Source organism: Archocentrus centrarchus, chromosome 6 (assembly GCF_007364275.1).
Source record: "Archocentrus centrarchus isolate MPI-CPG fArcCen1 chromosome 6, fArcCen1, whole genome shotgun sequence".
NCBI lineage: Eukaryota > Metazoa > Chordata > Actinopteri > Cichliformes > Cichlidae > Archocentrus > Archocentrus centrarchus.
In genome coordinates this window covers 10298524-10324307 of record NC_044351.1, presented here as the reverse complement: position 1 = coordinate 10324307, position 25784 = coordinate 10298524, and the positions used below count along the sequence as shown (strand labels likewise).

The window sequence follows — 25784 nt, the reverse complement described above, 5'->3', positions numbered from 1 at the left end:
AGGTTACCTTCATACACAGTGGCGCAAAAAGTGGGTATGCACTATATGCAATGCATAGGGGCGACGCACAGGGGGGCAAAGGCGATACGGGGAAATTAATTCTCCAGTCGCATTCTCTGCATTTAACAGCTGTGTAAATGATATGATCAATAACACAATCACGGCGCTAATTAGGCGCCCCTCTGCTCCAGCACATCCCCTCCTCCTGCCCCCCACCCCCTTTTCCACACACCACACACACACACACACACACACACACCAAAGGCGCGTTCGAGAACGCTACATAACGACAATTTTCCTTAGAATCGTGCTATCACCTGACAACAAAAAAACAAAACAAAACAGAAAACGGAAAACGGACGACGGAGACGGATTAAAATGTTGTTTGGAAGAAAAAAGGCTTTTCAAAATGGATTAAAGACAGTCGGTAAGTTATTCCAAAAGCCTGTAAAAGTATTTAATAGAAGTCTTGTATTATATAAGTCCATGAATAAGTGAGATCTGCACATATGAACACGGTAAACCTTGAGAAGGTGCGTTGTGTGTGGGTTTGGGTTTGGTGGACAGGGGCCTGGGCCGCCTAAAAATGTGTCCTAAACACCTCAGAAAGTATATAGCTGTGCCCCTGTTCATAATATTGTTATAATTAGGGTTCTGAAAGTACTATTGATGTATAGTGAGTTGAAATATTCCACACGATGGTACTACAGTATGTATAACTGTAACGATGTGGTCTGGCGGACTTGTTCTATTATAGGCCTCAAAGGGCTACAGGACGGTAAGATTGAAGTCTTTAAGAGCATTTAAGTCATGAAAACGTTTCCTGATTTGCCTAATCTTTGTAATTTCTTATATTACAACTCAAGGCAAAAACAAGCCAGTGGTGTTTCAGAGGATAGGAGACATGAAGGTGCAGGATGAGTAGAGACAAGCCAGCAGAAAGGTGGAGCAGAGGTAACTGTGTATGAAGTACGACAAACTGTAAGTACAGAAATACATGACACACTAAAGTCAAGAGGCTAATCTACCATTAGAAACATCTTTGATTAAGTACATTAGCAGAGCTGAAAACTACTGTGCTGCTCAAAAAACGCATTAGATTTACTTACTTCGGGGTCTGGAGTTTGAACTTCCTAGGTTTAAATAATGATACACACTAGTGTGTAAATGTGTTGTTTCTTTGACCACTACAGTTGTGTTGGTCTGTGCTAATGTGTTTGGAAAAAGGTTTTCTGACTGATAAGCTGGACTTTAACAGGAAAAACTTGCATTATGTACCACAATGTACCACTGGAACACAGGAGAGATTAAATGAAACTGCTCTCAAAATCTGGATATTAGTAGATATTCCATTCAAAGGTATTCAGAATATAGGATCCTTGTTAAAATTAAACAATTATGTTTCTTGACATTAATGGTTGGTTTAGTGTTACTCAACATAAAACCAAATTTCATTCAGAGAACCAAATGTTTCTAATTGACTTCAAACTTTTGAGCTGTGGTGTAGATTGCACTGTGATTATTGATTAGAGCAGATGATACAGGAGCATCAGTACAGGGAGAGACTGTTAAAAAGTTATGAGCTGTCTTCCTGCAGAGAAAGTGGAGTCTGTCATCCTCAAAATGCTGCCAAGAGAGGCAGCTGGCAGGATTGAATGATGCTCTGCCTCTGTGGTCAAGTACAGACATAGGCTTTAAGCAACCATGAGCCACTAATAAGCATGACAGATTAATAAGCATCAACAGCGTGCACTTTTTAAACACCTATGCACCACTAATCACAGAAAATGAGCATGCAATAAAGTGGACTTGTTAGGGACAGTTTGCTATCAGCCTTCAAACACTTCAACTCAGGTTTTGTTGAAAGACAGAGTTCAAAAATTCTGATCTTTGAAACAAAATCTTCATCACATACATGCATACAATACACACTACAGCTCAAATCTTTGGGGTCACTTAGAAATGTCCAGGATTTTAACAGGAAATTGGCTTTAATGTCACATTACATGAGCTTTGTCACTAATCTTTTCACAGGTGTTTCTTAACAAAATCATTGAGCATAAATCACTTGTGATGTTTACGTGAATCTCTACACACACATGCAGAAGCCCATTTTTAGCATCACTCACTCCTGTGTTTTAGTGTCACATTGTGGTACTTAATGCAAATTGATCATGCCAGATGGCTAATATATGATTACAAACATCTTCTTACCAACAAGCAGAGCTCCAAAGTATTTTGTGGGTCAAAAGCAGCATTACATTAGGTTAGTTTGAGGTCTGGAGCATCAGCTTTGTAGGTTTATTTTACTCAAAGTGGAGGAAAGAAACAATTCAAAAACTTGTTGAAGGATTCATATAGTCAGAAATCAAACTGTGGAATGTGTCAAACTGACAAAAACTGAATGTTTTCTACAACTGGGTGTGTCACACCCTTTACAGAAAAGTGCAAACTTGTTTATTGGCGTTAGAAATGGGATGATCCACACACTAGTGTGTAAATGTGTTGTTTCTTTGACCACTACAGTTGTGTTGGTCTGTGCTAATGTGTTTGGAAAAAGGTTTTCTGACTGATAAGCTGGACTTTAACAGGAAAAACTTGCATTATGTACCACAATGTACCACTGGAACACAGGAGAGATTAAATGAAACTGCTCTCAAAATCTGGATATTAGTAGATATTCCATTCAAAGGTATTCAGAATTTAGGATCCTTGTTAAAATTAAACAATTATGTTTCTTGACATTAATGGTTGGTTTAGTGTTACTCAACATAAAACCAAATTTCATTCAGAGAACTAAATGTTTCTAATTGACTTCAAACTTTTGAGCTGTGGTGTAGATTGCACTGTGATTATTGATTAGAGCAGATGATACAGGAGCATCAGTACAGGGAGAGACTGTTAAAAAGTTATGAGCTGTCTTCCTGCAGAGAAAGTGGAGTCTGTCATCCTCAAAATGCTGCCAAGAGAGGCAGCTGGCAGGATTGAATGATGCTCTGCCTCTGTGGTCAAGTACAGACATAGGCTTTAAGCAACCATGAGCCACTCATAAGCATGACAGATTAATAAGCATCAACAGCGTGCACTTTTTAAACACCTATGCACCACTAATCACAGAAAATGAGCATGCAATAAAGTGGACTTGTTAGGGACAGTTTGCTATCAGCCTTCAAACACTTCAACTCAGGTTTTGTTGAAAGACAGAGTTCAAAAATTCTGATCTTTGAAACAAAATCTTCATCACATTACATGCATACAATACACACTACAGCTCAAATCTTTGGGGTCACTTAGAAATGTCCAGGATTTTAACAGGAAATTGGCTTTAATGTCACATTACATGAGCTTTGTCACTAATCTTTTCACAGGTGTTTCTTAACAAAATCATTGAGCATAAATCACTTGTGATGTTTACGTGAATCTCTACACACACATGCAGAAGCCCATTTTTAGCATCACTCACTCCTGTGTTTTAGTGTCACATTGTGGTACTTAATGCAAATTGATCATGCCAGATGGCTAATATATGATTACAAACATCTTCTTACCAACAAGCAGAGCTCCAAAGTATTTTGTGGGTCAAAAGCAGCATTATGTTAGGTTAGTTTGAGGTCTGGAGCATCAGCTTTGTAGGTTTATTTTACTCAAAGTGGAGGAAAGAAACAATTCAAAAACTTGTTGAAGGATTCATATAGTCAGAAATCAAACTGTGGAATGTGTCAAACTGACAAAAACTGAATGTTTTCTACAACTGGGTGTGTCACACCCTTTACAGAAAAGTGCAAACTTGTTTATTGGCGTTAGAAATGGGATGATCCACACAAATGAGTAAATGTGTTGTTTCTTTGACCACTACAGTTGTGTTGGTCTGTGCTAATGTGTTTGGAAAAAGGTTTTCTGACTGATAAGCTGGACTTTAACAGGAAAAACTTGCATTATGTACCACAATGTACCACTGGAACACAGGAGAGATTAAATGAAACTGCTCTCAAAATCTGGATATTAGTAGATATTCCATTCAAAGGTATTCAGAATTTAGGATCCTTGTTAAAATTAAACAATTATGTTTCTTGACATTAATGGTTGGTTTAGTGTTACTCAACATAAAACCAAATTTCATTCAGAGAACTAAATGTTTCTAATTGACTTCAAACTTTTGAGCTGTGGTGTAGATTGCACTGTGATTATTGATTAGAGCAGATGATACAGGAGCATCAGTACAGGGAGAGACTGTTAAAAAGTTATGAGCTGTCTTCCTGCAGAGAAAGTGGAGTCTGTCATCCTCAAAATGCTGCCAAGAGAGGCAGCTGGCAGGATTGAATGATGCTCTGCCTCTGTGGTCAAGTACAGACATAGGCTTTAAGCAACCATGAGCCACTAATAAGCATGACAGATTAATAAGCATCAACAGCGTGCACTTTTTAAACACCTATGCACCACTAATCACAGAAAATGAGCATGCAATAAAGTGGACTTGTTAGGGACAGTTTGCTATCAGCCTTCAAACACTTCAACTCAGGTTTTGTTGAAAGACAGAGTTCAAAAATTCTGATCTTTGAAACAAAATCTTCATCACATACATGCATACAATACACACTACAGCTCAAATCTTTGGGGTCACTTAGAAATGTCCAGGATTTTAACAGGAAATTGGCTTTAATGTCACATTACATGAGCTTTGTCACTAATCTTTTCACAGGTGTTTCTTAACAAAATCATTGAGCATAAATCACTTGTGATGTTTACGTGAATCTCTACACACACATGCAGGAGCTCATTTTTAGCATCACTCACTCCTGTGTTTTAGTGTCACATTGTGGTACTTAATGCAAATTGATCATGCCAGATGGCTAATATATGATTACAAACATCTTCTTACCAACAAGCAGAGCTCCAAAGTATTTTGTGGGTCAAAAGCAGCATTACATTAGGTTAGTTTGAGGTCTGGAGCATCAGCTTTGTAGGTTTATTTTACTCAAAGTGGAGGAAAGAAACAATTCAAAAACTTGTTGAAGGATTCATATAGTCAGAAATCAAACTGTGGAATGTGTCAAACTGACAAAAACTGAATGTTTTCTACAACTGGGTGTGTCACACCCTTTACAGAAAAGTGCAAACTTGTTTATTGGCATTAGAAATGGGATGATCCACACAAATGAGTAAATGTGTTGTTTCTTTGACCACTACAGTTGTGTTGGTCTGTGCTAATGTGTTTGGAAAAAGGTTTTCTGACTGATAAGCTGGACTTTAACAGGAAAAACTTGCATTATGTACCACAATGTACCACTGGAACACAGGAGAGATTAAATGAAACTGCTCTCAAAATCTGGATATTAGTAGATATTCCATTCAAAGGTATTCAGAATTTAGGAATCCTTGTTAAAATTAAACAATTATATTTCTTGACATTAATGGTTGGTTTAGTGTTACTCAACATAAAACCAAATTTCATTCAGAGAACTAAATGTTTCTAATTGACTTCAAACTTTTGAGCTGTGGTGTAGATTGCACTGTGATTATTGATTAGAGCAGATGATACAGGAGCATCAGTACAGGGAGAGACTGTTAAAAAGTTATGAGCTGTCTTCCTGCAGAGAAAGTGGAGTCTGTCATCCTCAAAATGCTGCCAAGAGAGGCAGCTGGCAGGATTGAATGATGCTCTGCCTCTGTGGTCAAGTACAGACATAGGCTTTAAGCAACCATGAGCCACTCATAAGCATGACAGATTAATAAGCATCAACAACGCGCACTTTTTAAACACCTATGCACCACTAATCACAGAAAATGAGCATGCAATAAAGTGGACTTGTTAGGGACAGGTTGCTATCAGCCTTCAAACACTTCAACTCAGGTTTTGTTGAAAGACAGAGTTCAAAAATTCTGATCTTTGAAACAAAATCCTCATCACATACATGCATACAATACACACTACAGCTCAAATCTTTGGGGTCACTTAGAAACGTCCAGGATTTTAACAGGAAATTGGCTTTAATGTCACATTACATGAGCTTTGTCACTAATCTTTTCACAGGTGTTTCTATACAAAATCATTGAGCATAAATCACTTGTGATGTTTACGCGAATCTCTACACACATATGCAGAAGCCCATTTTTAGCATCACTCACTCCTGTGTTTTAGTGTCACATTGTGGTACTTAATGCAAATTGATCATGCCAGATGGCTAATATATGATTACAAACATCTTCTTACCAACAAGCAGAGCTCCAAAGTATTTTGTGGGTCAAAAGCAGCATTACATTAGGTTAGTTTGAGGTCTGGAGCATCAGCTTTGTAGGTTTATTTTACTCAAAGTGGAGGAAAGAAACAATTCAAAAACTCGTTGAAGGATTCATATAGTCAGAAATCAAACTGTGGAATGTGTCAAACTGATATAACTGAATGTTTTCTACAACTGGGTGTGTCACACCCTTTACAGAAAAGTGCAAACTTGTTTATTGGCGTTAGAAATGGGATGATCCACACAAATGAGTAAATGTGTTGTTTCTTTGACCACTACAGTTGTGTTGGTCTGTGCTAATGTGTTTGGAAAAAGGTTTTCTGACTGATAAGCTGGACTTTAACAGGAAAAACTTGCATTATGTACCACAATGTACCACTGGAACACAGGAGAGATTAAATGAAACTGCTCTCAAAATCTGGATATTAGTAGATATTCCATTCAAAGGTATTCAGAATATAGGATCCTTGTTAAAATTAAACAATTATGTTTCTTGACATTAATGGTTGGTTTAGTGTTACTCAACATAAAACCAAATTTCATTCAGAGAACTAAATGTTTCTAATTGACGTCAAACTTTTGAGCTGTGGTGTAGATTGCACTGTGATTATTGATTAGAGAAGATGATACAGGAGCATCAGTACAGGGAGAGACTGTTAAAAAGTTATGAGCTGTCTTCCTGCAGAGAAAGTGGAGTCTGTCATCCTCAAAATGCTGCCAAGAGAGGCAGCTGGCAGGATTGAATGATGCTCTGCCTCTGTGGTCAAGTACAGACATAGGCTTTAAGCAACCATGAGCCACTCATAAGCATGACATATTAATAAGCATCAACAGCGTGCACTTTTTAAACACCTATGCACCACTAATCACAGAAAATGAGCATGCAATAAAGTGGACTTGTTAGGGACAGTTTGCTATCAGCCTTCAAATACTTCAACTCAGGTTTTGTTGAAAGACAGAGTTCAAAAATTCTGATCTTTGAAACAAAATCTTCATCACATACATGCATACAATACACACTACTGCTCAAATCTTTGGGGTCACTTAGAAACGTCCAGGATTTTAACATGAAATTGGCTTTAATGTCACATTACATGAGCTTTGTCACTAATCTTTTCACAGGTGTTTCTTAACAAAATCATTGAGCATAAATCACTTGTGATGTTTACGTGAATCTCTACACACACATGCAGAAGCCCATTTTTAGCATCACTCACTCCTGTGTTTTAGACTCACATTGTGGTACTTAATGCAAATTGATCATGCCAGATGGCTAATATATGATTACAAACATCTTCTTACCAACACAGAGCTCCAAAGTATTTTGTGGGTCAAAAGCAGCATTACATTAGGTTAGTTTGAGGTCTGGAGCATCAGCTTTGTAGGTTTATTTTACTCAAAGTGGAGGAAAGAAACAATTCAAAAACTTGTTGAAGGATTCATATAGTCAGAAATCAAACTGTGGAATGTGTCAAACTGATATAACTGAATGTTTTCTACAACTGGGTGTGTCACACCCTTTACAGAAAAGTGCAAACTTGTTTATTGGCATTAGAAATGGGATGATCCACACAAATGAGTAAATGTGTTGTTTCTTTGACCACTACAGTTGTGTTGGTCTGTGCTAATGTGTTTGGAAAAAGGTTTTCTGACTGATAAGCTGGACTTTAACAGGAAAAACTTGCATTATGTACCACAATGTACCACTGGAACACAGGAGAGATTAAATGAAACTGCTCTCAAAATCTGGATATTAGTAGATATTCCATTCAAAGGTATTCAGAATTTAGGATCAGTGTTAAAATTAAACAATTATATTTCTTGACATTAATGGTTGGTTTAGTGTTACTCAACATAAAACCAAATTTCATTCAGAGAACTAAATGTTTCTAATTGACTTCAAACTTTTGAGCTGTGGTGTAGATTGCACTGTGATTATTGATTAGAGCAGATGATACAGGAGCATCAGTACAGGGAGAGACTGTTAAAAAGTTATGAGCTGTCTTCCTGCAGAGAAAGTGGAGTCTGTCATCCTCAAAATGCTGCCAAGAGAGGCAGCTGGCAGGATTGAATGATGCTCTGCCTCTGTGGTCAAGTACAGACATAGGCTTTAAGCAACCATGAGCCACTAATAAGCATGACATATTAATAAGCATCAACAACGCGCACTTTTTAAACACCTATGCACCACTAATCACAGAAAATGAGCATGCAATAAAGTGGACTTGTTAGGGACAGTTTGCTATCAGCCTTCAAACACTTCAATTCAGGTTTTGTTGAAAGACAGAGTTCAAAAATTCTGATCTTTGAAACAAAATCTTCATCACATTCATGCATACAATACACACTACAGCTCAAATCTTTGGGGTCACTTAGAAATGTCCAGGATTTTAACAGGAAATTGGCTTTAATGTCACATTACATGAGCTTTGTCACTAATCTTTTCACAGGTGTTTCTTAACAAAATCATTGAGCATAAATCACTTGTGATGTTTACGTGAATCTCTACACACACATGCAGAAGCCCATTTTTAGCATCACTCACTCCTGTGTTTTAGTGTCACATTGTGGTACTTAATGCAAATTGATCATGCCAGATGGCTAATATATGATTACAAACATCTTCTTACCAACAAGCAGAGCTCCAAAGTATTTTGTGGGTCAAAAGCAGCATTACATTAGGTTAGTTTGAGGTCTGGAGCATCAGCTTTGTAGGTTTATTTTACTCAAAGTGGAGGAAAGAAACAATTCAAAAACTCGTTGAAGGATTCATATAGTCAGAAATCAAACTGTGGAATGTGTCAAACTGACAAAAACTGAATGTTTTCTACAACTGGGTGTGTCACACCCTTTACAGAAAAGTGCAAACTTGTTTATTGGCGTTAGAAATGGGATGATCCACACAAATGAGTAAATGTGTTGTTTCTTTGACCACTACAGTTGTGTTGGTCTGTGCTAATGTGTTTGGAAAAAGGTTTTCTGACTGATAAGCTGGACTTTAACAGGAAAAACTTGCATTATGTACCACAATGTACCACTGGAACACAGGAGAGATTAAATGAAACTGCTCTCAAAATCTGGATATTAGTAGATATTCTATTCAAAGGTATTCAGAATATAGGATCCTTGTTAAAATTAAACAATTATGTTTCTTGACATTAATGGTTGGTTTAGTGTTACTCAACATAAAACCAAATTTCATTCAGAGAACTAAATGTTTCTAATTGACGTCAAACTTTTGAGCTGTGGTGTAGATTGCACTGTGATTATTGATTAGAGCAGATGATACAGGAGCATCAGTACAGGGAGAGACTGTTAAAAAGTTATGAGCTGTCTTCCTGCAGAGAAAGTGGAGTCTGTCATCCTCAAAATGCTGCCAAGAGAGGCAGCTGGCAGGATTGAATGATGCTCTGCCTCTGTGGTCAAGTACAGACATAGGCTTTAAGCAACCATGAGCCACTCATAAGCATGACAGATTAATAAGCATCAAAACCTTGCACTTTTTAAACACCTATGCACCACTAATCACAGAAAATGAGCATGCAATAAAGTGGACTTGTTAGGGACAGGTTGCTATCAGCCTTCAAACACTTCAACTCAGGTTTTGTTGAAAGACAGAGTTCAAAAATTCTGATCTTTGAAACAAAATCCTCATCACATACATGCATACAATACACACTACTGCTCAAATCTTTGGGGTCACTTAGAAACGTCCAGGATTTTAACAGGAAATTGGCTTTAATGTCACATTACATGAGCTTTGTCACTAATCTTTTCACAGGTGTTTCTTAACAAAATCATTGAGCATAAATCACTTGTGATGTTTACGTGAATCTCTACACACACATGCAGAAGCCCATTTTTAGCATCACTCACTCCTGTGTTTTAGTGTCACATTGTGGTACTTAATGCAAATTGATCATGCCAGATGGCTAATATATGATTACAAACATCTTCTTACCAACAAGCAGAGCTCCAAAGTATTTTGTGGGTCAAAAGCAGCATTACATTAGGTTAGTTTGAGGTCTGGAGCATCAGCTTTGTAGGTTTGTTTTACTCAAAGTGGAGGAAAGAAACAATTCAAAAACTTGTTGAAGGATTCATATAGTCAGAAATCAAACTGTGGAATGTGTCAAACTGATATAACTGAATGTTTTCTACAACTGGGTGTGTCACACCCTTTACAGAAAAGTGCAAACTTGTTTATTGGCATTAGAAATGGGATGATCCACACAAATGAGTAAATGTGTTGTTTCTTTGACCACTACAGTTGTGTTGGTCTGTGCTAATGTGTTTGGAAAAAGGTTTTCTGACTGATAAGCTGGACTTTAACAGGAAAAACTTGCATTATGTACCACAATGTACCACTGGAACACAGGAGAGATTAAATGAAACTGCTCTCAAAATCTGGATATTAGTAGATATTCCATTCAAAGGTATTCAGAATTTAGGATCCTTGTTAAAATTAAACAATTATATTTCTTGACATTAATGGTTGGTTTAGTGTTACTCAACATAAAACCAAATTTCATTCAGAGAACCAAATGTTTCTAATTGACTTCAAACTTTTGAGCTGTGGTGTAGATTGCACTGTGATTATTGATTAGAGCAGATGATACAGGAGCATCAGTACAGGGAGAGACTGTTAAAAAGTTATGAGCTGTCTTCCTGCAGAGAAAGTGGAGTCTGTCATCCTCAAAATGCTGCCAAGAGAGGCAGCTGGCAGGATTGAATGATGCTCTGCCTCTGTGGTCAAGTACAGACATAGGCTTTAAGCAACCATGAGCCACTAATAAGCATGACAGATTAATAAGCATCAACAACATGCACACTTTTTAAACACCTATGCACCACTAATCACAGAAAATGAGCATGCAATAAAGTGGACTTGTTAGGGACAGTTTGCTATCAGCCTTCAAACACTTCAACTCAGGTTTTGTTGAAAGACAGAGTTCAAAAATTCTGATCTTTGAAACAAAATCCTCATCACATACATGCATACAATACACACTACAGCTCAAATCTTTGGGGTCACTTAGAAATGTCCAGGATTTTAACAGGAAATTGGCTTTAATGTCACATTACATGAGCTTTGTCACTAATCTTTTCACAGGTGTTTCTTAACAAAATCATTGAGCATAAATCACTTGTGATGTTTACGTGAATCTCTACACACACATGCAGAAGCCCATTTTTAGCATCACTCACTCCTGTGTTTTAGTGTCACATTGTGGTACTTAATGCAAATTGATCATGCCAGATGGCTAATATATGATTACAAACATCTTCTTACCAACAAGCAGAGCTCCAAAGTATTTTGTGGGTCAAAAGCAGCATTACATTAGGTTAGTTTGAGGTCTGGAGCATCAGCTTTGTAGGTTTATTTTACTCAAAGTGGAGGAAAGAAACAATTCAAAAACTTGTTGAAGGATTCATATAGTCAGAAATCAAACTGTGGAATGTGTCAAACTGATATAACTGAATGTTTTCTACAACTGGGTGTGTCACACCCTTTACAGAAAAGTGCAAACTTGTTTATTGGCATTAGAAATGGGATGATCCACACAAATGAGTAAATGTGTTGTTTCTTTGACCACTACAGTTGTGTTGGTCTGTGCTAATGTGTTTGGAAAAAGGTTTTCTGACTGATAAGCTGGACTTTAACAGGAAAAACTTGCATTATGTACCACAATGTACCACTGGAACACAGGAGAGATTAAATGAAACTGCTCTCAAAATCTGGATATTAGTAGATATTCCATTCAAAGGTATTCAGAATTTAGGATCAGTGTTAAAATTAAACAATTATATTTCTTGACATTAATGGTTGGTTTAGTGTTACTCAACATAAAACCAAATTTTATTCAGAGAACTAAATGTTTCTAATTGACTTCAAACTTTTGAGCTGTGGTGTAGATTGCACTGTGATTATTGATTAGAGCAGATGATACAGGAGCATCAGTACAGGGAGAGACTGTTAAAAAGTTATGAGCTGTCTTCCTGCAGAGAAAGTGGAGTCTGTCATCCTCAAAATGCTGCCAAGAGAGGCAGCTGGCAGGATTGAATGATGCTCTGCCTCTGTGGTCAAGTACAGACATAGGCTTTAAGCAACCATGAGCCACTAATAAGCATGACATATTAATAAGCATCAACAACGCGCACTTTTTAAACACCTATGCACCACTAATCACAGAAAATGAGCATGCAATAAAGTGGACTTGTTAGGGACAGTTTGCTATCAGCCTTCAAACACTTCAATTCAGGTTTTGTTGAAAGACAGAGTTCAAAAATTCTGATCTTTGAAACAAAATCTTCATCACATTCATGCATACAATACACACTACAGCTCAAATCTTTGGGGTCACTTAGAAATGTCCAGGATTTTAACAGGAAATTGGCTTTAATGTCACATTACATGAGCTTTGTCACTAATCTTTTCACAGGTGTTTCTTAACAAAATCATTGAGCATAAATCACTTGTGATGTTTACGTGAATCTCTACACACACATGCAGAAGCCCATTTTTAGCATCACTCACTCCTGTGTTTTAGACTCACATTGTGGTACTTAATGTAAATTGATCATGCCAGATGGCTAATATATGATTACAAACATCTTCTTACCAACAAGCAGAGCTCCACAGTATTTTGTGGGTCAAAAGCAGCATTACATTAGGTTAGTTTGAGGTCTGGAGCATCAGCTTTGTAGGTTTATTTTACTCAAAGTGGAGGAAAGAAACAATTCAAAAACTTGTTGAAGGATTCATATAGTCAGAAATCAAACTGTGGAATGTGTCAAACTGACAAAAACTGAATGTTTTCTACAACTGGGTGTGTCACACCCTTTACAGAAAAGTGCAAACTTGTTTATTGGCATTAGAAATGGGATGATCCACACAAATGAGTAAATGTGTTGTTTCTTTGACCACTACAGTTGTGTTGGTCTGTGCTAATGTGTTTGGAAAAAGGTTTTCTGACTGATAAGCTGGACTTTAACAGGAAAAACTTGCATTATGTACCACAATGTACCACTGGAACACAGGAGAGATTAAATGAAACTGCTCTCAAAATCTGGATATTAGTAGATATTCTATTCAAAGTTATTCAGAATTTAGGATCAGTGTTAAAATTAAACAATTATGTTTCTTGACATTAATGGTTGGTTTAGTGTTACTCAACATAAAACCAAATTTCATTCAGAGAACCAAATGTTTCTAATTGACGTCAAACTTTTGAGCTGTGGTGTAGATTGCACTGTGATTATTGATTAGAGCAGATGATACAGGAGCATCAGTACAGGGAGAGACTGTTAAAAAGTTATGAGCTGTCTTCCTGCAGAGAAAGTGGAGTCTGTCATCCTCAAAATGCTGCCAAGAGAGGCAGCTGGCAGGATTGAATGATGCTCTGCCTCTGTGGTCAAGTACAGACATAGGCTTTAAGCAACCATGAGCCACTCATAAGCATGACAGATTAATAAGCTTTAACAGCGTGCACTTTTTAAACACCTATGCACCACTAATCACAGAAAATGAGCATGCAATAAAGTGGACTTGTTAGGGACAGTTTGCTATCAGCCTTCAAACACTTCAACTCAGGTTTTGTTGAAAGACAGAGTTCAAAAATTCTGATCTTTGAAACAAAATCTTCATCACATACATGCATACAATACACACTACTGCTCAAATCTTTGGGGTCACTTAGAAATGTCCAGGATTTTAACAGGAAATTGGCTTTAATGTCACATTACATGAGCTTTGTCACTAATCTTTTCACAGGTGTTTCTTAACAAAATCATTGAGCATAAATCACTTGTGATGTTTACGTGAATCTCTACACACACATGCAGAAGCCCATTTTTAGCATCACTCACTCCTGTGTTTTAGTGTCACATTGTGGTACTTAATGCAAATTGATCATGCCAGATGGCTAATATATGATTACAAACATCTTCTTACCAACAAGCAGAGCTCCAAAGTATTTTGTGGGTCAAAAGCAGCATTACATTAGGTTAGTTTGAGGTCTGGAGCATCAGCTTTGTAGGTTTATTTTACTCAAAGTGGAGGAAAGAAACAATTCAAAAACTTGTTGAAGGATTCATATAGTCAGAAATCAAACTGTGGAATGTGTCAAACTGACAAAAACTGAATGTTTTCTACAACTGGGTGTGTCGCACCCTTTACAGAAAAGTGCAAACTTGTTTATTGGTATTAGAAATGGGATGATCCACACAAATGAGTAAATGTGTTGTTTCTTTGACCACTACAGTTGTGTTGGTCTGTGCTAATGTGTTTGGAAAAAGGTTTTCTGACTGATAAGCTGGACTTTAACAGGAAAAACTTGCATTATGTACCACAATGTACCACTGGAACACAGGAGAGATTAAATGAAACTGCTCTCAAAATCTGGATATTAGTAGATATTCTATTCAAAGGTATTCAGAATTTAGGATCCTTGTTAAAATTAAACAATTATGTTTCTTGACATTAATGGTTGGTTTAGTGTTACTCAACATAAAACCAAATTTCATTCAGAGAACCAAATGTTTCTAATTGACTTCAAACTTTTGAGCTGTGGTGTAGATTGCACTGTGATTATTGATTAGAGCAGATGATACAGGAGCATCAGTACAGGGAGAGACTGTTAAAAAGTTATGAGCTGTCTTCCTGCAGAGAAAGTGGAGTCTGTCATCCTCAAAATGCTGCCAAGAGAGGCAGCTGGCAGGATTGAATGATGCTCTGCCTCTGTGGTCAAGTACAGACATAGGCTTTAAGCAACCATGAGCCACTAATAAGCATGACAGATTAATAAGCATCAACAGCGTGCACTTTTTAAACACCTATGCACCACTAATCACAGAAAATGAGCATGCAATAAAGTGGACTTGTTAGGGACAGTTTGCTATCAGCCTTCAAACACTTCAACTCAGGTTTTGTTGAAAGACAGAGTTCAAAAATTCTGATCTTTGAAACAAAATCTTCATCACATACATGCATACAATACACACTACAGCTCAAATCTTTGGGGTCACTTAGAAACGTCCAGGATTTTAACAGGAAATTGGCTTTAATGTCACATTACATGAGCTTTGTCACTAATCTTTTCACAGGTGTTTCTTAACAAAATCATTGAGCATAAATCACTTGTGATGTTTACGTGAATCTCTACACACACATGCAGAAGCCCATTTTTAGCATCACTCACTCCTGTGTTTTAGTGTCACATTGTGGTACTTAATGCAAATTGATCATGTCAGATGGCTAATATATGATTACAAGCATCTTCTTACCAACAAGCAGAGCTCCACAGTATTTTGTGGGTCAAAAGCAGCATTATGTTAGGTTAGTTTGAGGTCTGGAGCATCAGCTTTGTAGGTTTATTTCTGTCACTACTCGAGGGTTTTTGGTGTGTGTTGTGTGAATGTGTTGTGTTTTTCCTCTGTCCTTCCTCCATGATGTGGGTGTGTTTGGAGACTGGCTGATGGACCTCGCGGCAGCTACCTCTTGAGACTCCTCCTTCTTGGGCAGGTACTCAGCAGTGCTGCTCCACACCTGTGCCGCGTTGGGTAATCACGCAGACTTCTTAAGCTGACAGCAGACCTTCAGCCTTCGCTGGATCATTGACTAAGTCACTGTCAGTGTTGGCCGCTTCTATATTGATTCTCTGCTCATCTGTGCTTTGACTTACCTGCTTTTCGCGCCTTGGCCTAGATCCGCTGTGGAAGTTCCTGCGTGTGTTTTCCCTGTCGCCGCCTCGCCCTCTCGTCTCCTAACGCCACTTGTCAACACTGCCTTGCTACCCCCTTGCCGGAGTCTCGCCAGCCTGCTCTCACATCACCCCAGCCACTGCTCACTCTCTCTGGATTCCCCTTGGCAAACCTCACGCCATCAGCCACCGCCCAGCCTGCGCTCGCCAAACCCCTTCAGGAAACTCTCATTCAATTCTGCACAATCAATAAATCAAATTGTCATCTTTTAAGCGCTGTCTGTGTCCCCTCCTTCTCCAAGTCGTGACAATTTTACTCAAAGTGGAAGAAAAAAAGAATTCAAAAACTTGTTGAAGGATTCATATAGTCAGAAATCAAACTGTGGAATGTGTCAAACTGATATAACTGAATGTTTTCTACAACTGGGTGTGTCACACCCTTTACAGAAAAGTGCAAACTTGTTTATTGGCATTAGAAATGGGATGATCCACACACTAATGTGTAAATGTGTTGTTTCTTTGACCAGTTGTGTTGGTCTGTGCTAATGTGTTTGGAAAAAGGTTTTCTGACTGATAAGCTGGACTTTAACAGGAAAAACTTGCATTATGTACCACAATGTACCACTGGAACACAGGAGAGATTAAATGAAACTGCTCTCAAAATCTGGATATTAGTAGATATTCCATTCAAAGGTATTCAGAATATAGGATCCTTGTTAAAATTAAACAATTATGTTTCTTGACATTAATGGTTGGTTTAGTGTTACTCAACATAAAACCAAATTTCATTCAGAGAACTAAATGTTTCTAATTGACTTCAAACTTTTGAGCTGTGGTGTAGATTGCACTGTGATTATTGATTAGAGCAGATGATACAGGAGCATCAGTACAGGGAGAGACTGTTAAAAAGTTATGAGCTGTCTTCCTGCAGAGAAAGTGGAGTCTGTCATCCTCAAAATGCTGCCAAGAGAGGCAGCTGGTGTTGGTAACATTTTTAAGGGTCTCCATGTTCCTTTTGGCCGAAAATTCCAACCCCATTAAATCCAAAGTTTCCAATAAATCCATATACTTGTTCTTACATTTTATTTTAACTTAGTTGCTTATTTCAATTGTGTGTAAGGCAGTCGCAAGAATTTCATTGCTCAGCATAACCACAGTGTTTTGCGGTGTACATGACAATAAAATTCTTGAATCTTGAATCGTGAATCTTGAATTAAGAGCATTAATATGTTCAGATTACAGTTCATCATTGGCCAGTTTGCAGCTCAACCATTCAGCACATTACAGAGTCAGTATGATGGAGCTTATGGTCACCTTTGTTATTGATACCAGCTCATTATGAGTTAGAAGAAATGAAATGGCAGATAGGACTGCAATGGAGGCCACAAAAAGTCTTTCAGCTGATCTGGTTATTAGTTTCATCAGGATAGAGATAAAGGGCATAATAAGGCCGAAAATGAAAGCCAGCGGTTTTCCTTCGTGTTTGGACTTTGTCTTTATTTTGTTTTTTCCTTTTTCAGTGAACTGAATGAATGAATCACTCCTCCACTGTCATGCATCCATCTGCCTGCCCTCCTAAAAACCGAGCGACGTCGGACCCTCACCAGCGCTCTGCATTTTACCTTCCTCCCCAACCGACTTCCCACGCCTCACCAAGTAAGCTTTTTCCCTTTTTCTGTCACCACCAGAATTTCCTTCATTGGACCACAGTTCCTAACTCTCCTCTCCCCTCTCTGTAGATTCAGCCCAGCAAGCCGAACCTGCCCACAGATCCCGTCCCTTCTATTCCCGTGCTCCCTTCAATGGTTAATTATTTATCCGTGCTTATCGGGTGATTATGCTGTTTGTAAATAAAGCTCCTTTAACTTTTAAGTGTCTGTCTCTTCCGTGTCTGCTTTTGAGCCCTTTTCCTGAGTACGGCTCACGCCACATAACAAGAACACGTTTTATTGCACCGTCAGAAATACGAGGCTGAGAGAAGACAACTGACCAAAACTTTAGAAAGTGAAACTGGACCTTACTGACTTAAAAAAAAAAACTCAAGAAGTGAACGCTATCAGGCCATATTCAATTTTATTTATTTTTTAAGGATGGAAAAAGAAAAGGGACAGAAAGCAAGAGAAAGGGGGAAAATGGGGTGAAAGAGTAGGGAAAAAAGATGATAGAGGACAAATGAAACACACTGGATCATCAGCTGCTGCTGACAAAAAACACACTCAAAAAACAAACAGCTCCTGAAAGAGAAAAAAACAGAAGCAGATACACAAACTCACAAATACAGTGTGTGTGTGTGCGCGTGTGTGTGTGTGTGTGTGTGTGTGTGTGTGTGTGTTCACATTTCACTCCACACTTCGGTTAATGGCGCAGTGTCATTTGGTTGTTTGCAATCGCAACACGTTCAGCTCAGAGTGTTTATTGGAGATACTTTAACTTTGGTTTTCACGATGGAGATCCCAGTGGTGGACTTCGGCGATTACAGTCTGAGTGAGAAAGATGTCCCTGACGAGCAGCTGCAGAGTTTAAGCAAAGAGTTGAAATCAGCCTTTACAGAAGTTGGTTTTGTGTTTCTGAAGAACACGGGGATCACTCAGGAGGAGGTGAGGCCCGTTAGACTGAATCAAATTAATATCGAGGAACTTAAAGTGTGATGCATCTTTTTCTTCTGGTGTATTTGGATAGGTGGACGATGTTATGGACATATCCAAGAAATTCTTCCTGCAGCCAGATGAGCTGAAACAACCCTTCAGCAGGAGCAGTTTCTCAAACAGTCCAAACCATGGATGGGTGTCACTGGAGACGGAGAGGTAGGAAGCAAACATTTCATACTTTACTTATCTGCACACATCTAGAGATTTTAAACTCGGATCATCTCTCTTCAGGTTGAATCCACGTCGACCTGGAGACCTAAAGGAGTCTTTCTACAATTCCTCGCTGCGCCCTGACATAGTAACTCAGTTTTAATTCTTTTATTGTATTTGATTTATTTTTACAATTCACCTCAGGAGTTTTGGCTCCGGCATAACTATTTGATGCCATAAGGTTATCATTTAGCGGGTTAAAATTTGTATCAGTTCTTGTCATGAAAACCAAAAGTTCATTCAAATTCAAAATTCAAATTCAAAATTGAATGCCAGTTAGATTACATATTTCCTATAACCTTTCAGGTATAAACAAGAGACAAAGTTGTCATTATTTTAACCACATAATTGATGAAAGCTAATATTTTTTAATCATCATTGCAGGTCAGCAGCAGTAACAGTAACAATGATTTTTTTTTTTCTTTCTTTTTTTTGCATCATTACTTCTTTTGAGCAGTAGCAAAAAAGACAAACTCCCACCTGGTGTGTTAGTGGCCAAAAATATCCATTTATTGCTTTTTGTTTGTTTTACAAAATGCTATAAAAATGTATTTCAGCGTGTGTGTGTGTGTATGCATGGTCAACAGCGGCCAGATGTGCAAACCAGAGTGGTCCTTACAGACACACTTTCAACAGCTGGAGCAGGTGGTTGCCATTCTTCTCCTGTAGATACACAATTTGCACTTTCTCCTCATTGTTACTGGGCTGTGGGTCATGCTCTTATTCAGACTGCTGTATCCCAGCAACAATGGTAGTGTGGCACCGGTAGAGTGTATTTTCTTGTATATTCAAATACCTGTCTGGTGTTCTTAAACAAGGTTTGATCCATTTAGTAGTTTAGCCATTTATGCCATGTTTATGCTTGCCAGCAGGGGACAGAATGAGCTGTTGATGATGTTTTTGGGGTCCAGAGTGTGGGTGGGCAGAAGAAGTGTATGCCCCCGAACTTGTCATGTCCAGCTTGCTTCTTGCAGTGTGAAGTAATAAACTAAATGTTCTCTACACCTAACGTCGTCGCTGTCTGAGTGGTGTAACAGTAGCAGCAACTGTTGGGGACAAGGCCATCTTGAAATTGCTGGGATCACCAGCGTGTGCCCCAACTCTTCCAGGAACACCCTTCATTGGTAGGTTTTAGAGGACTCCAACTCAGGGTGGACTGATTTCCACAGGACAAAGGCATTATAGCTGAGACATCCAGGTCATTGTAGAAGAGCGCCAGAGGCCAACAGCTGGTTTTCCTTCAACAACTGTAGGTGCCAACAACCTTGTCTAGGTTATCCACACTGCCTTTACACCTATTGTAGTCTAGGATTGCTGCAGGCTTCCCCTTCTCCCCATCGCTGACTGATGGTTCCCTGTGCTTTGTGCTCAAAAGAAGCACGTTCTTCCTTTGCTTGGGCATGTAGGATACGGCCATGGTGGTTATGGTGAAGGTGAAGACAGATGGCAAAATCTTCCTCTGTCGCAGCTAGAGGCGCTGGGGAGGTAGCTCTGGTTCGTTTCTCTTGATTGTACCAACCAGAGCCAGTTTTCTACTGAGGAGTTCTTCTGCCAAGGCAAGCGAAGTAAATAAGTTGTCACACGTGACAGTGTGTCTTTGGAGCTACTCTGTCAGTTGTAGTGTGACTTCCTGGGTACTACTAGGGGGGTGGGGGGCATAGGTACTCACACCTACACCTCCTGTGCAGGTGGGTGCAGAGCTGCTGAATCCTCTCCTCTGTTATAAACAGGTCAAAGACAGACCTCAGGCTGCTGATGCGGGCAACTCCATATAAGGTGGGCCCTGGGTTGATACCAGTGGGTACAGGATTGTAGTGCAAGGTCTTTTCAGCAGTAGGAAACATAATTTTCCCATTATGAGACACCCACTCAGCTGCCAGCTCCTCTGTCTTTGTACTGCTCCTACTTTCTCTGCCGTCAGCTGCTTGGTCACCACCGCTGTATCTGTATCGCCCCCACCCCCTGAAGAAGAGGAATCAGGCACTGGCTGGTTTTCCTCATCATCAGTGCTGATGTTGTCAACCTCTGAGGAGGGTGTCCCCTCATCTTCAGGAGAGGATGTGTCCTCATTTTGGGTAGAAGACGTCTCTTTGTCAAGTGCAGAGAAGTGCGCATGTGTGTGTGACTGTGCGTAAATGTGTGAGGAAAGATGTGTAGCTCAGAAAGTATGAGAGAGCAAGATGGGGCCAAAGGTAATGCATATGGACAAAAGTATATAAAAGGGAGCCGTTTGGGAAGGTTTGGGCTCTTCCTCTATCTTCCTGCAGAGAGAGGAGGGAGCAACGTCTTAGGTAGGATTTTGGAGTTCAGAGTTACACATTTGAGCGAGAAGTGCAGGAGGATTAACCACTGCGGACTTTGGGATTATGATTTTTTGCTTTTTCTCTACAGTGTTGCATTTAACCTGAATGGAGTTGAGATCTTGTATTGGATTATTTCAGGCACGGCCAGAAAGGGAACTACGCTGTACGCTCCATCGTAACGTCTCTTTGCTCTCAATTCATCTCGAGATCAGTATTCAGAAATCACCATTAGTGTTCTGTGGGACATTCGCTAACTGACTGAGTTCAGCTGTAGAGGTGGCCACTGAGGGGCATCGATTAGAATGCACAGTCCAGAGCTTTGTCACTGAAGATTTATTGTGGGATTGATGGAATGATACAACAGGATAATATCGCTATGAGTGTGTGGGTATGTGTGTGGTTCTGAAAGAAACAGAAATATAAACATAACTAGCCATGGACTGATAAGTTCTCATCACCACAATACATAAGCTCACACATGCAGCTTAGCTTGTAACATAATTCAGCCTAGTCATGGTTAGCATGGTGTAGCTTAAATGAATTAACAGCTTTAGCCTCCATACATGTAATTAGAACAGCTGGAACAAGGCCATCTCTATACATTCCAATAAACAAAGACACAGGAATAATAATAATAGTACTGACAAATATACAAATATTCACATGACTTGTGATCGCTATCTGGACAGCTAGGTCCGCCATTACACAAACTACGTTGCACTCGCGGTAAAAAATGCAGCCGCGATAAGGCGATTATTAACTAATTACAAATGCGAACACTTACTACAGCTACACAGAGTACTTGGACGAATACTCACTTGTTATTGAACGCACACAGGGATTAATGTCAAGCCAGAAACTACCTACAATCACACAGGTCCAAACAATAGCGATCACAATACTAGCACTCTCCAGCCACTCTTCTTCTCCTCCCGACAATGCTACAGCTCACACAATGCTGCGCAGCGCAGCGCTCCCTCATCAGCTGGGTTCCGGTGCAATTGAAGGCTGATCTAGGGTCAGCCCTTTGTTACAGCCACCCCAAATTTGTACTATCAAATTTGTCACTTGACAAAGGGCTGATCGGGTCCATGTCTGGGATGTCTGGGAGGGCGATGAGGCGCGCCACAGGCCTCGTATAGGTCTTGTCCTTGACCTGGACCACAGCTGTCCTGACTCTTCCATCTGTCCCTGGGATGACCTCTGTGACCCGGCCAAGTGGCCACAGGGCCCGAGGGAGCTGGGGATCCACTACCATCACGATGGTTCCTAGTTTCAGTTGGGAGGTATCTTTGTGCCACTTGGAGCGTGGCTGAAGAGTAGAAAGGTAGTGGCGGATGAAATGGGTCCAGAACTGGTCTGCCAACACCTGGGTGTGTCTCCAGCGGCGGCGGCTAAGCATTTCTGTGTCAGTGTAGACTGCCTGTGGCAGTGATGGGTCCGGCCGCCCCATGAGGAGGAGATTGGGGGTCACAGGATCCACATCAGCCACATCTGTGGAGACATAGCCGAGAGGTTTGGAATTTAAAATCCCCTCAATCTCAATTAGCACTGTCCGGAGGACTTCCTCTGGGATAGGCTGAGGCCGGATGGTGGCGTACAAGGCAGCCTTCACCGACCTTACTTCTCTTTCCCATATGCCCCCGAAGTGTGATGCATTTGGTGGGTTGAACTGGAACTGGATCTGGTATTTGGCCAGATGATCCTGGAGGGTGGGGTGCATTGCCTTGAAAGCATCTTTCAGCTCTCGTTCCCCTCCGCGAAAATTTGTCCCCTGGTCCGACAAGAGCTCAGCCGGTTTTCCTCTTCGGGCAATGAATCTGCGAAGAGCCATAAGGAAGGAGTCGGTGTCGAGTCCAGACAGGACATCTAAGTGCACGGCTCGTGTTGTTAGGCACTTAAACAGAATGCCCCATCTTTTCTCATGACGACGGCCCACCTGCACTGTCAAGGGCCCAAAACAGTCCACACCTGTGGAGAAGAAGGGGGGTTTCATTAGCCGCAGTCTCGCCGGTGGCAGGTCGGCCATTCTGGGCACAGATGGATTAGCTCTCCACCTCAGACAGTCAGGGCAGGAACGCTGATGCCGCTTGACTGCTTCGCGACCCTGCAGAATCCAATATTTGCGACGTAGCTCTGCAAACAACCGTTCTGCTCCAGGATGGTGCAGGCTCCTGTCGGTATCATGGATGAGGAGCTGGGACACTCTGTGCCGGGGGTCTAGGACCACTGGTTGGATGGCATCTAGGTCCAGCTGGTCACTGCGGCGAAGACGCCCTCCAACACGAATCAGCTGCACTGTCTCATCATACTCTGGGGCAAGACAGCGGAGCCTACTGGTGGCTGGCACTGGCTTGCCAGCCCTCAGTAGGTCCAGTTCCTCAGGGAAACTGTCCTGCTGGGCCCTTCTAAGCACCTCTCTCTCAGCTTCCCTGTAGTCTTCGGCAGACAGACATGCCTGGTCTGCAGCTGCCCCATGCAGGGCTCGAGCTACAGCCTCAGTCAATTCCCCAAAGGAGGAGCACTGATCAGTATCAGGCCCCAGTGAGGTTGTTACTGATGTAGTGAGGCAGCAGACAGTTGGCCTTCGCAGCTCCGCCACATCCTCGGCCTCTCCTACTACAGCCGCAGGCTGTGCCGGCCAAAGGTTTGTTACCTGTTGCAGGAAGGATGGCCCATGCCTCCACCTGCTGTCACTGGCCAGCTCTAGCAGCGTCTTCCCCCGAGTGATGTCGTCAGCTGGGTTGTTGGCTGAGTCCACATACCTCCAGGCCTGGGCATTAGTAAGCTCCTGGATTTCGGCAACTCGGGTGCCGATAAATACCTTGTATCGACAGGAGTCAGACTTGAGCCATGTGAGGACTGTAGTGGAGTCAGTCCATAGAATGATGTTGCGGATGGGCCCAGTCAGCTCTCTCTGCAGCAGTGAGGCTAACTGAGCAGCAGTTAGTGCGGCACACAGTTCAAGTCTCGGCATTGACAGCTGTTTCTTTGGCGCAACTCTAGACCTCGCTGACAGGAAAGCCACTTCCACATAGCCATCTAGGCTCTCTGCTCGCAAATAAGCTACTGAGCCATAGGCTTTCTCTGAAGCATCTGCGAAGATTTGCAGGTCTCGATGACAGCGGGGGCTGTCCATTCCTGGGCTGACGTAACAGCGGGGCAGTGAAATGTGGGAGAGATCCTGCAATTCCTCCTCCCATGCCAACCAGGGTTGCAGCACATCATCAGGTAGGGAGGGGTCATCCCAGTCTCTGTGTTTGTCCCACAACCGCTGTACTAAGACTTTGGCCCGTGTCGTGAAAGGGACAATAAAGCCCAGAGGGTCATACAGACGGGCGAGGACTCTATAGATGTTCCGCAGAGTAGGTGTGGGGTGATCCGGTATCCGGTACTTGTACCCCATGGTGTCCGAGCTACAGAGCCAGCGAAGCCCCAGGGCCAGTTCTTGAGGGTCGGTGTCGGACTCCGTGAGCCACAGCTCATTGCTCTCCGATCTGGCTTCCTTTGGGAGGTGACTGATGACCGCAGGCATGTTGCTGGCCCACTGGCGCAGCACAAATCCACCCATCGCTAGCAATGCCTTGAGCTTGTCAACCAGGTGTTGGGCTTCTTCAACAGAGCAGAAGCTCTGCAGGCAGTTGTCTACATAGAATGACCGCTCTATGGATACGCGGACATCCTCGCCTGGCTGGCTGTGGTCGAACACGTGCTTCTGCAGTGCAAATGTGGCACAACAGGGGCTGCAGGTTGTGCCAAATGGAAGGACTTGCCATACATACATGCTGGGTGGTTCCTCTGTCTTCAGGTTTCGCCACAGGAAGCGGAGCAATGGCTTGTCCTCAGGGAGCAACCTCACCTGATGAAACATACCTTGGATATCGCTGCTGACCGCGACTGTGTGTTCCCTGAAGTGCAGGAGGACTCCTAATAAGCTTGCACTCAGCGGGGGGCCTGGCAACAGCAGCTCATTAAGATTGTCTCCCTTGTACACATAGGAGCAGTTAAACACGATCCGGTTCTTCCCGTTATGGGTTACCATGTGGTGTGGGATGAACCAGGATTCAGCTGCCCCTTCCAGCTCCTCTTCTGGCACCTTCACGGCATAACCGGCTTTCTCCAGCTTGTCTATCTCCGCACAATATGCCGCGGCTTTGTCAGGGTCTCTCCGCAGGCGTCTCTCTGTGCTGCGGAGACTGGCTAGTACTGCCTCCTTAGGTGCTTTAAGTTTTGGCATGTCCTTCACTCTGAGAAGGGGAGTGGCATAGCGCTGGATACCGTCGACATTGACGCGAACAGTCTTTGTCTCTAGCAGGTGGACAGCGTCCTGGTCCTGCCTGGAACGTGTGACTAGCCGCTCATTCTTGTAGGGAAGGACATCTAATTGCCACAGTCTCTCCACACTGTGAAGGAGCTCAGCCGTCGGGAAGAGAGTGGAGAGATGCAGACACTGCTGTGTGATGGACTGCTGCTTGATGTGCTTGGTTGGCCCCTGCAGGGTCCAGCCAAGCCGTGTCTTCACTGCAGCTGGAGCTCCTGGAGGACCCAGGCGCACCTGCTCCACAGGTGTGATGAGATGAGTGTAGTCAGATCCGATTAGCAGTAGAGGGCGCACCCTGTTCAATGCTTGTAGGGGAAGGCCTCGTAAGTGTTTATGCCTTCTCTGAAGGGCTTTCACAGGGT

The 25784-nt window shown here is 41.4% G+C and overlaps 1 protein-coding gene and 1 long non-coding RNA gene across 2 annotated transcripts in view; one reads left to right on the top strand and one right to left on the bottom strand.

Moving 5' to 3' along the window:
* LOC115781396 (patatin-like phospholipase domain-containing protein 2) overlaps positions 1-13 on the bottom strand; it is a 168044-nt gene extending 168031 nt beyond the window's left edge. The window contains exon 1 of the mRNA XM_030731034.1: positions 8-13. Within this exon, the coding sequence (XP_030586894.1) occupies positions 8-13 (6 nt within the window). The remainder of the gene's footprint in view (positions 1-7) is intronic.
* Positions 14-318: 305 nt separating this feature from the next.
* Positions 319-16319, top strand: LOC115781157 (uncharacterized). Its single transcript, XR_004020058.1, has 4 exons — positions 319-427; positions 867-981; positions 15708-15868; positions 15946-16319. It is a non-coding gene; the product is annotated as an uncharacterized LOC115781157 (long non-coding RNA).
* The last annotated feature ends 9465 nt before the right edge of the window (positions 16320-25784 follow it).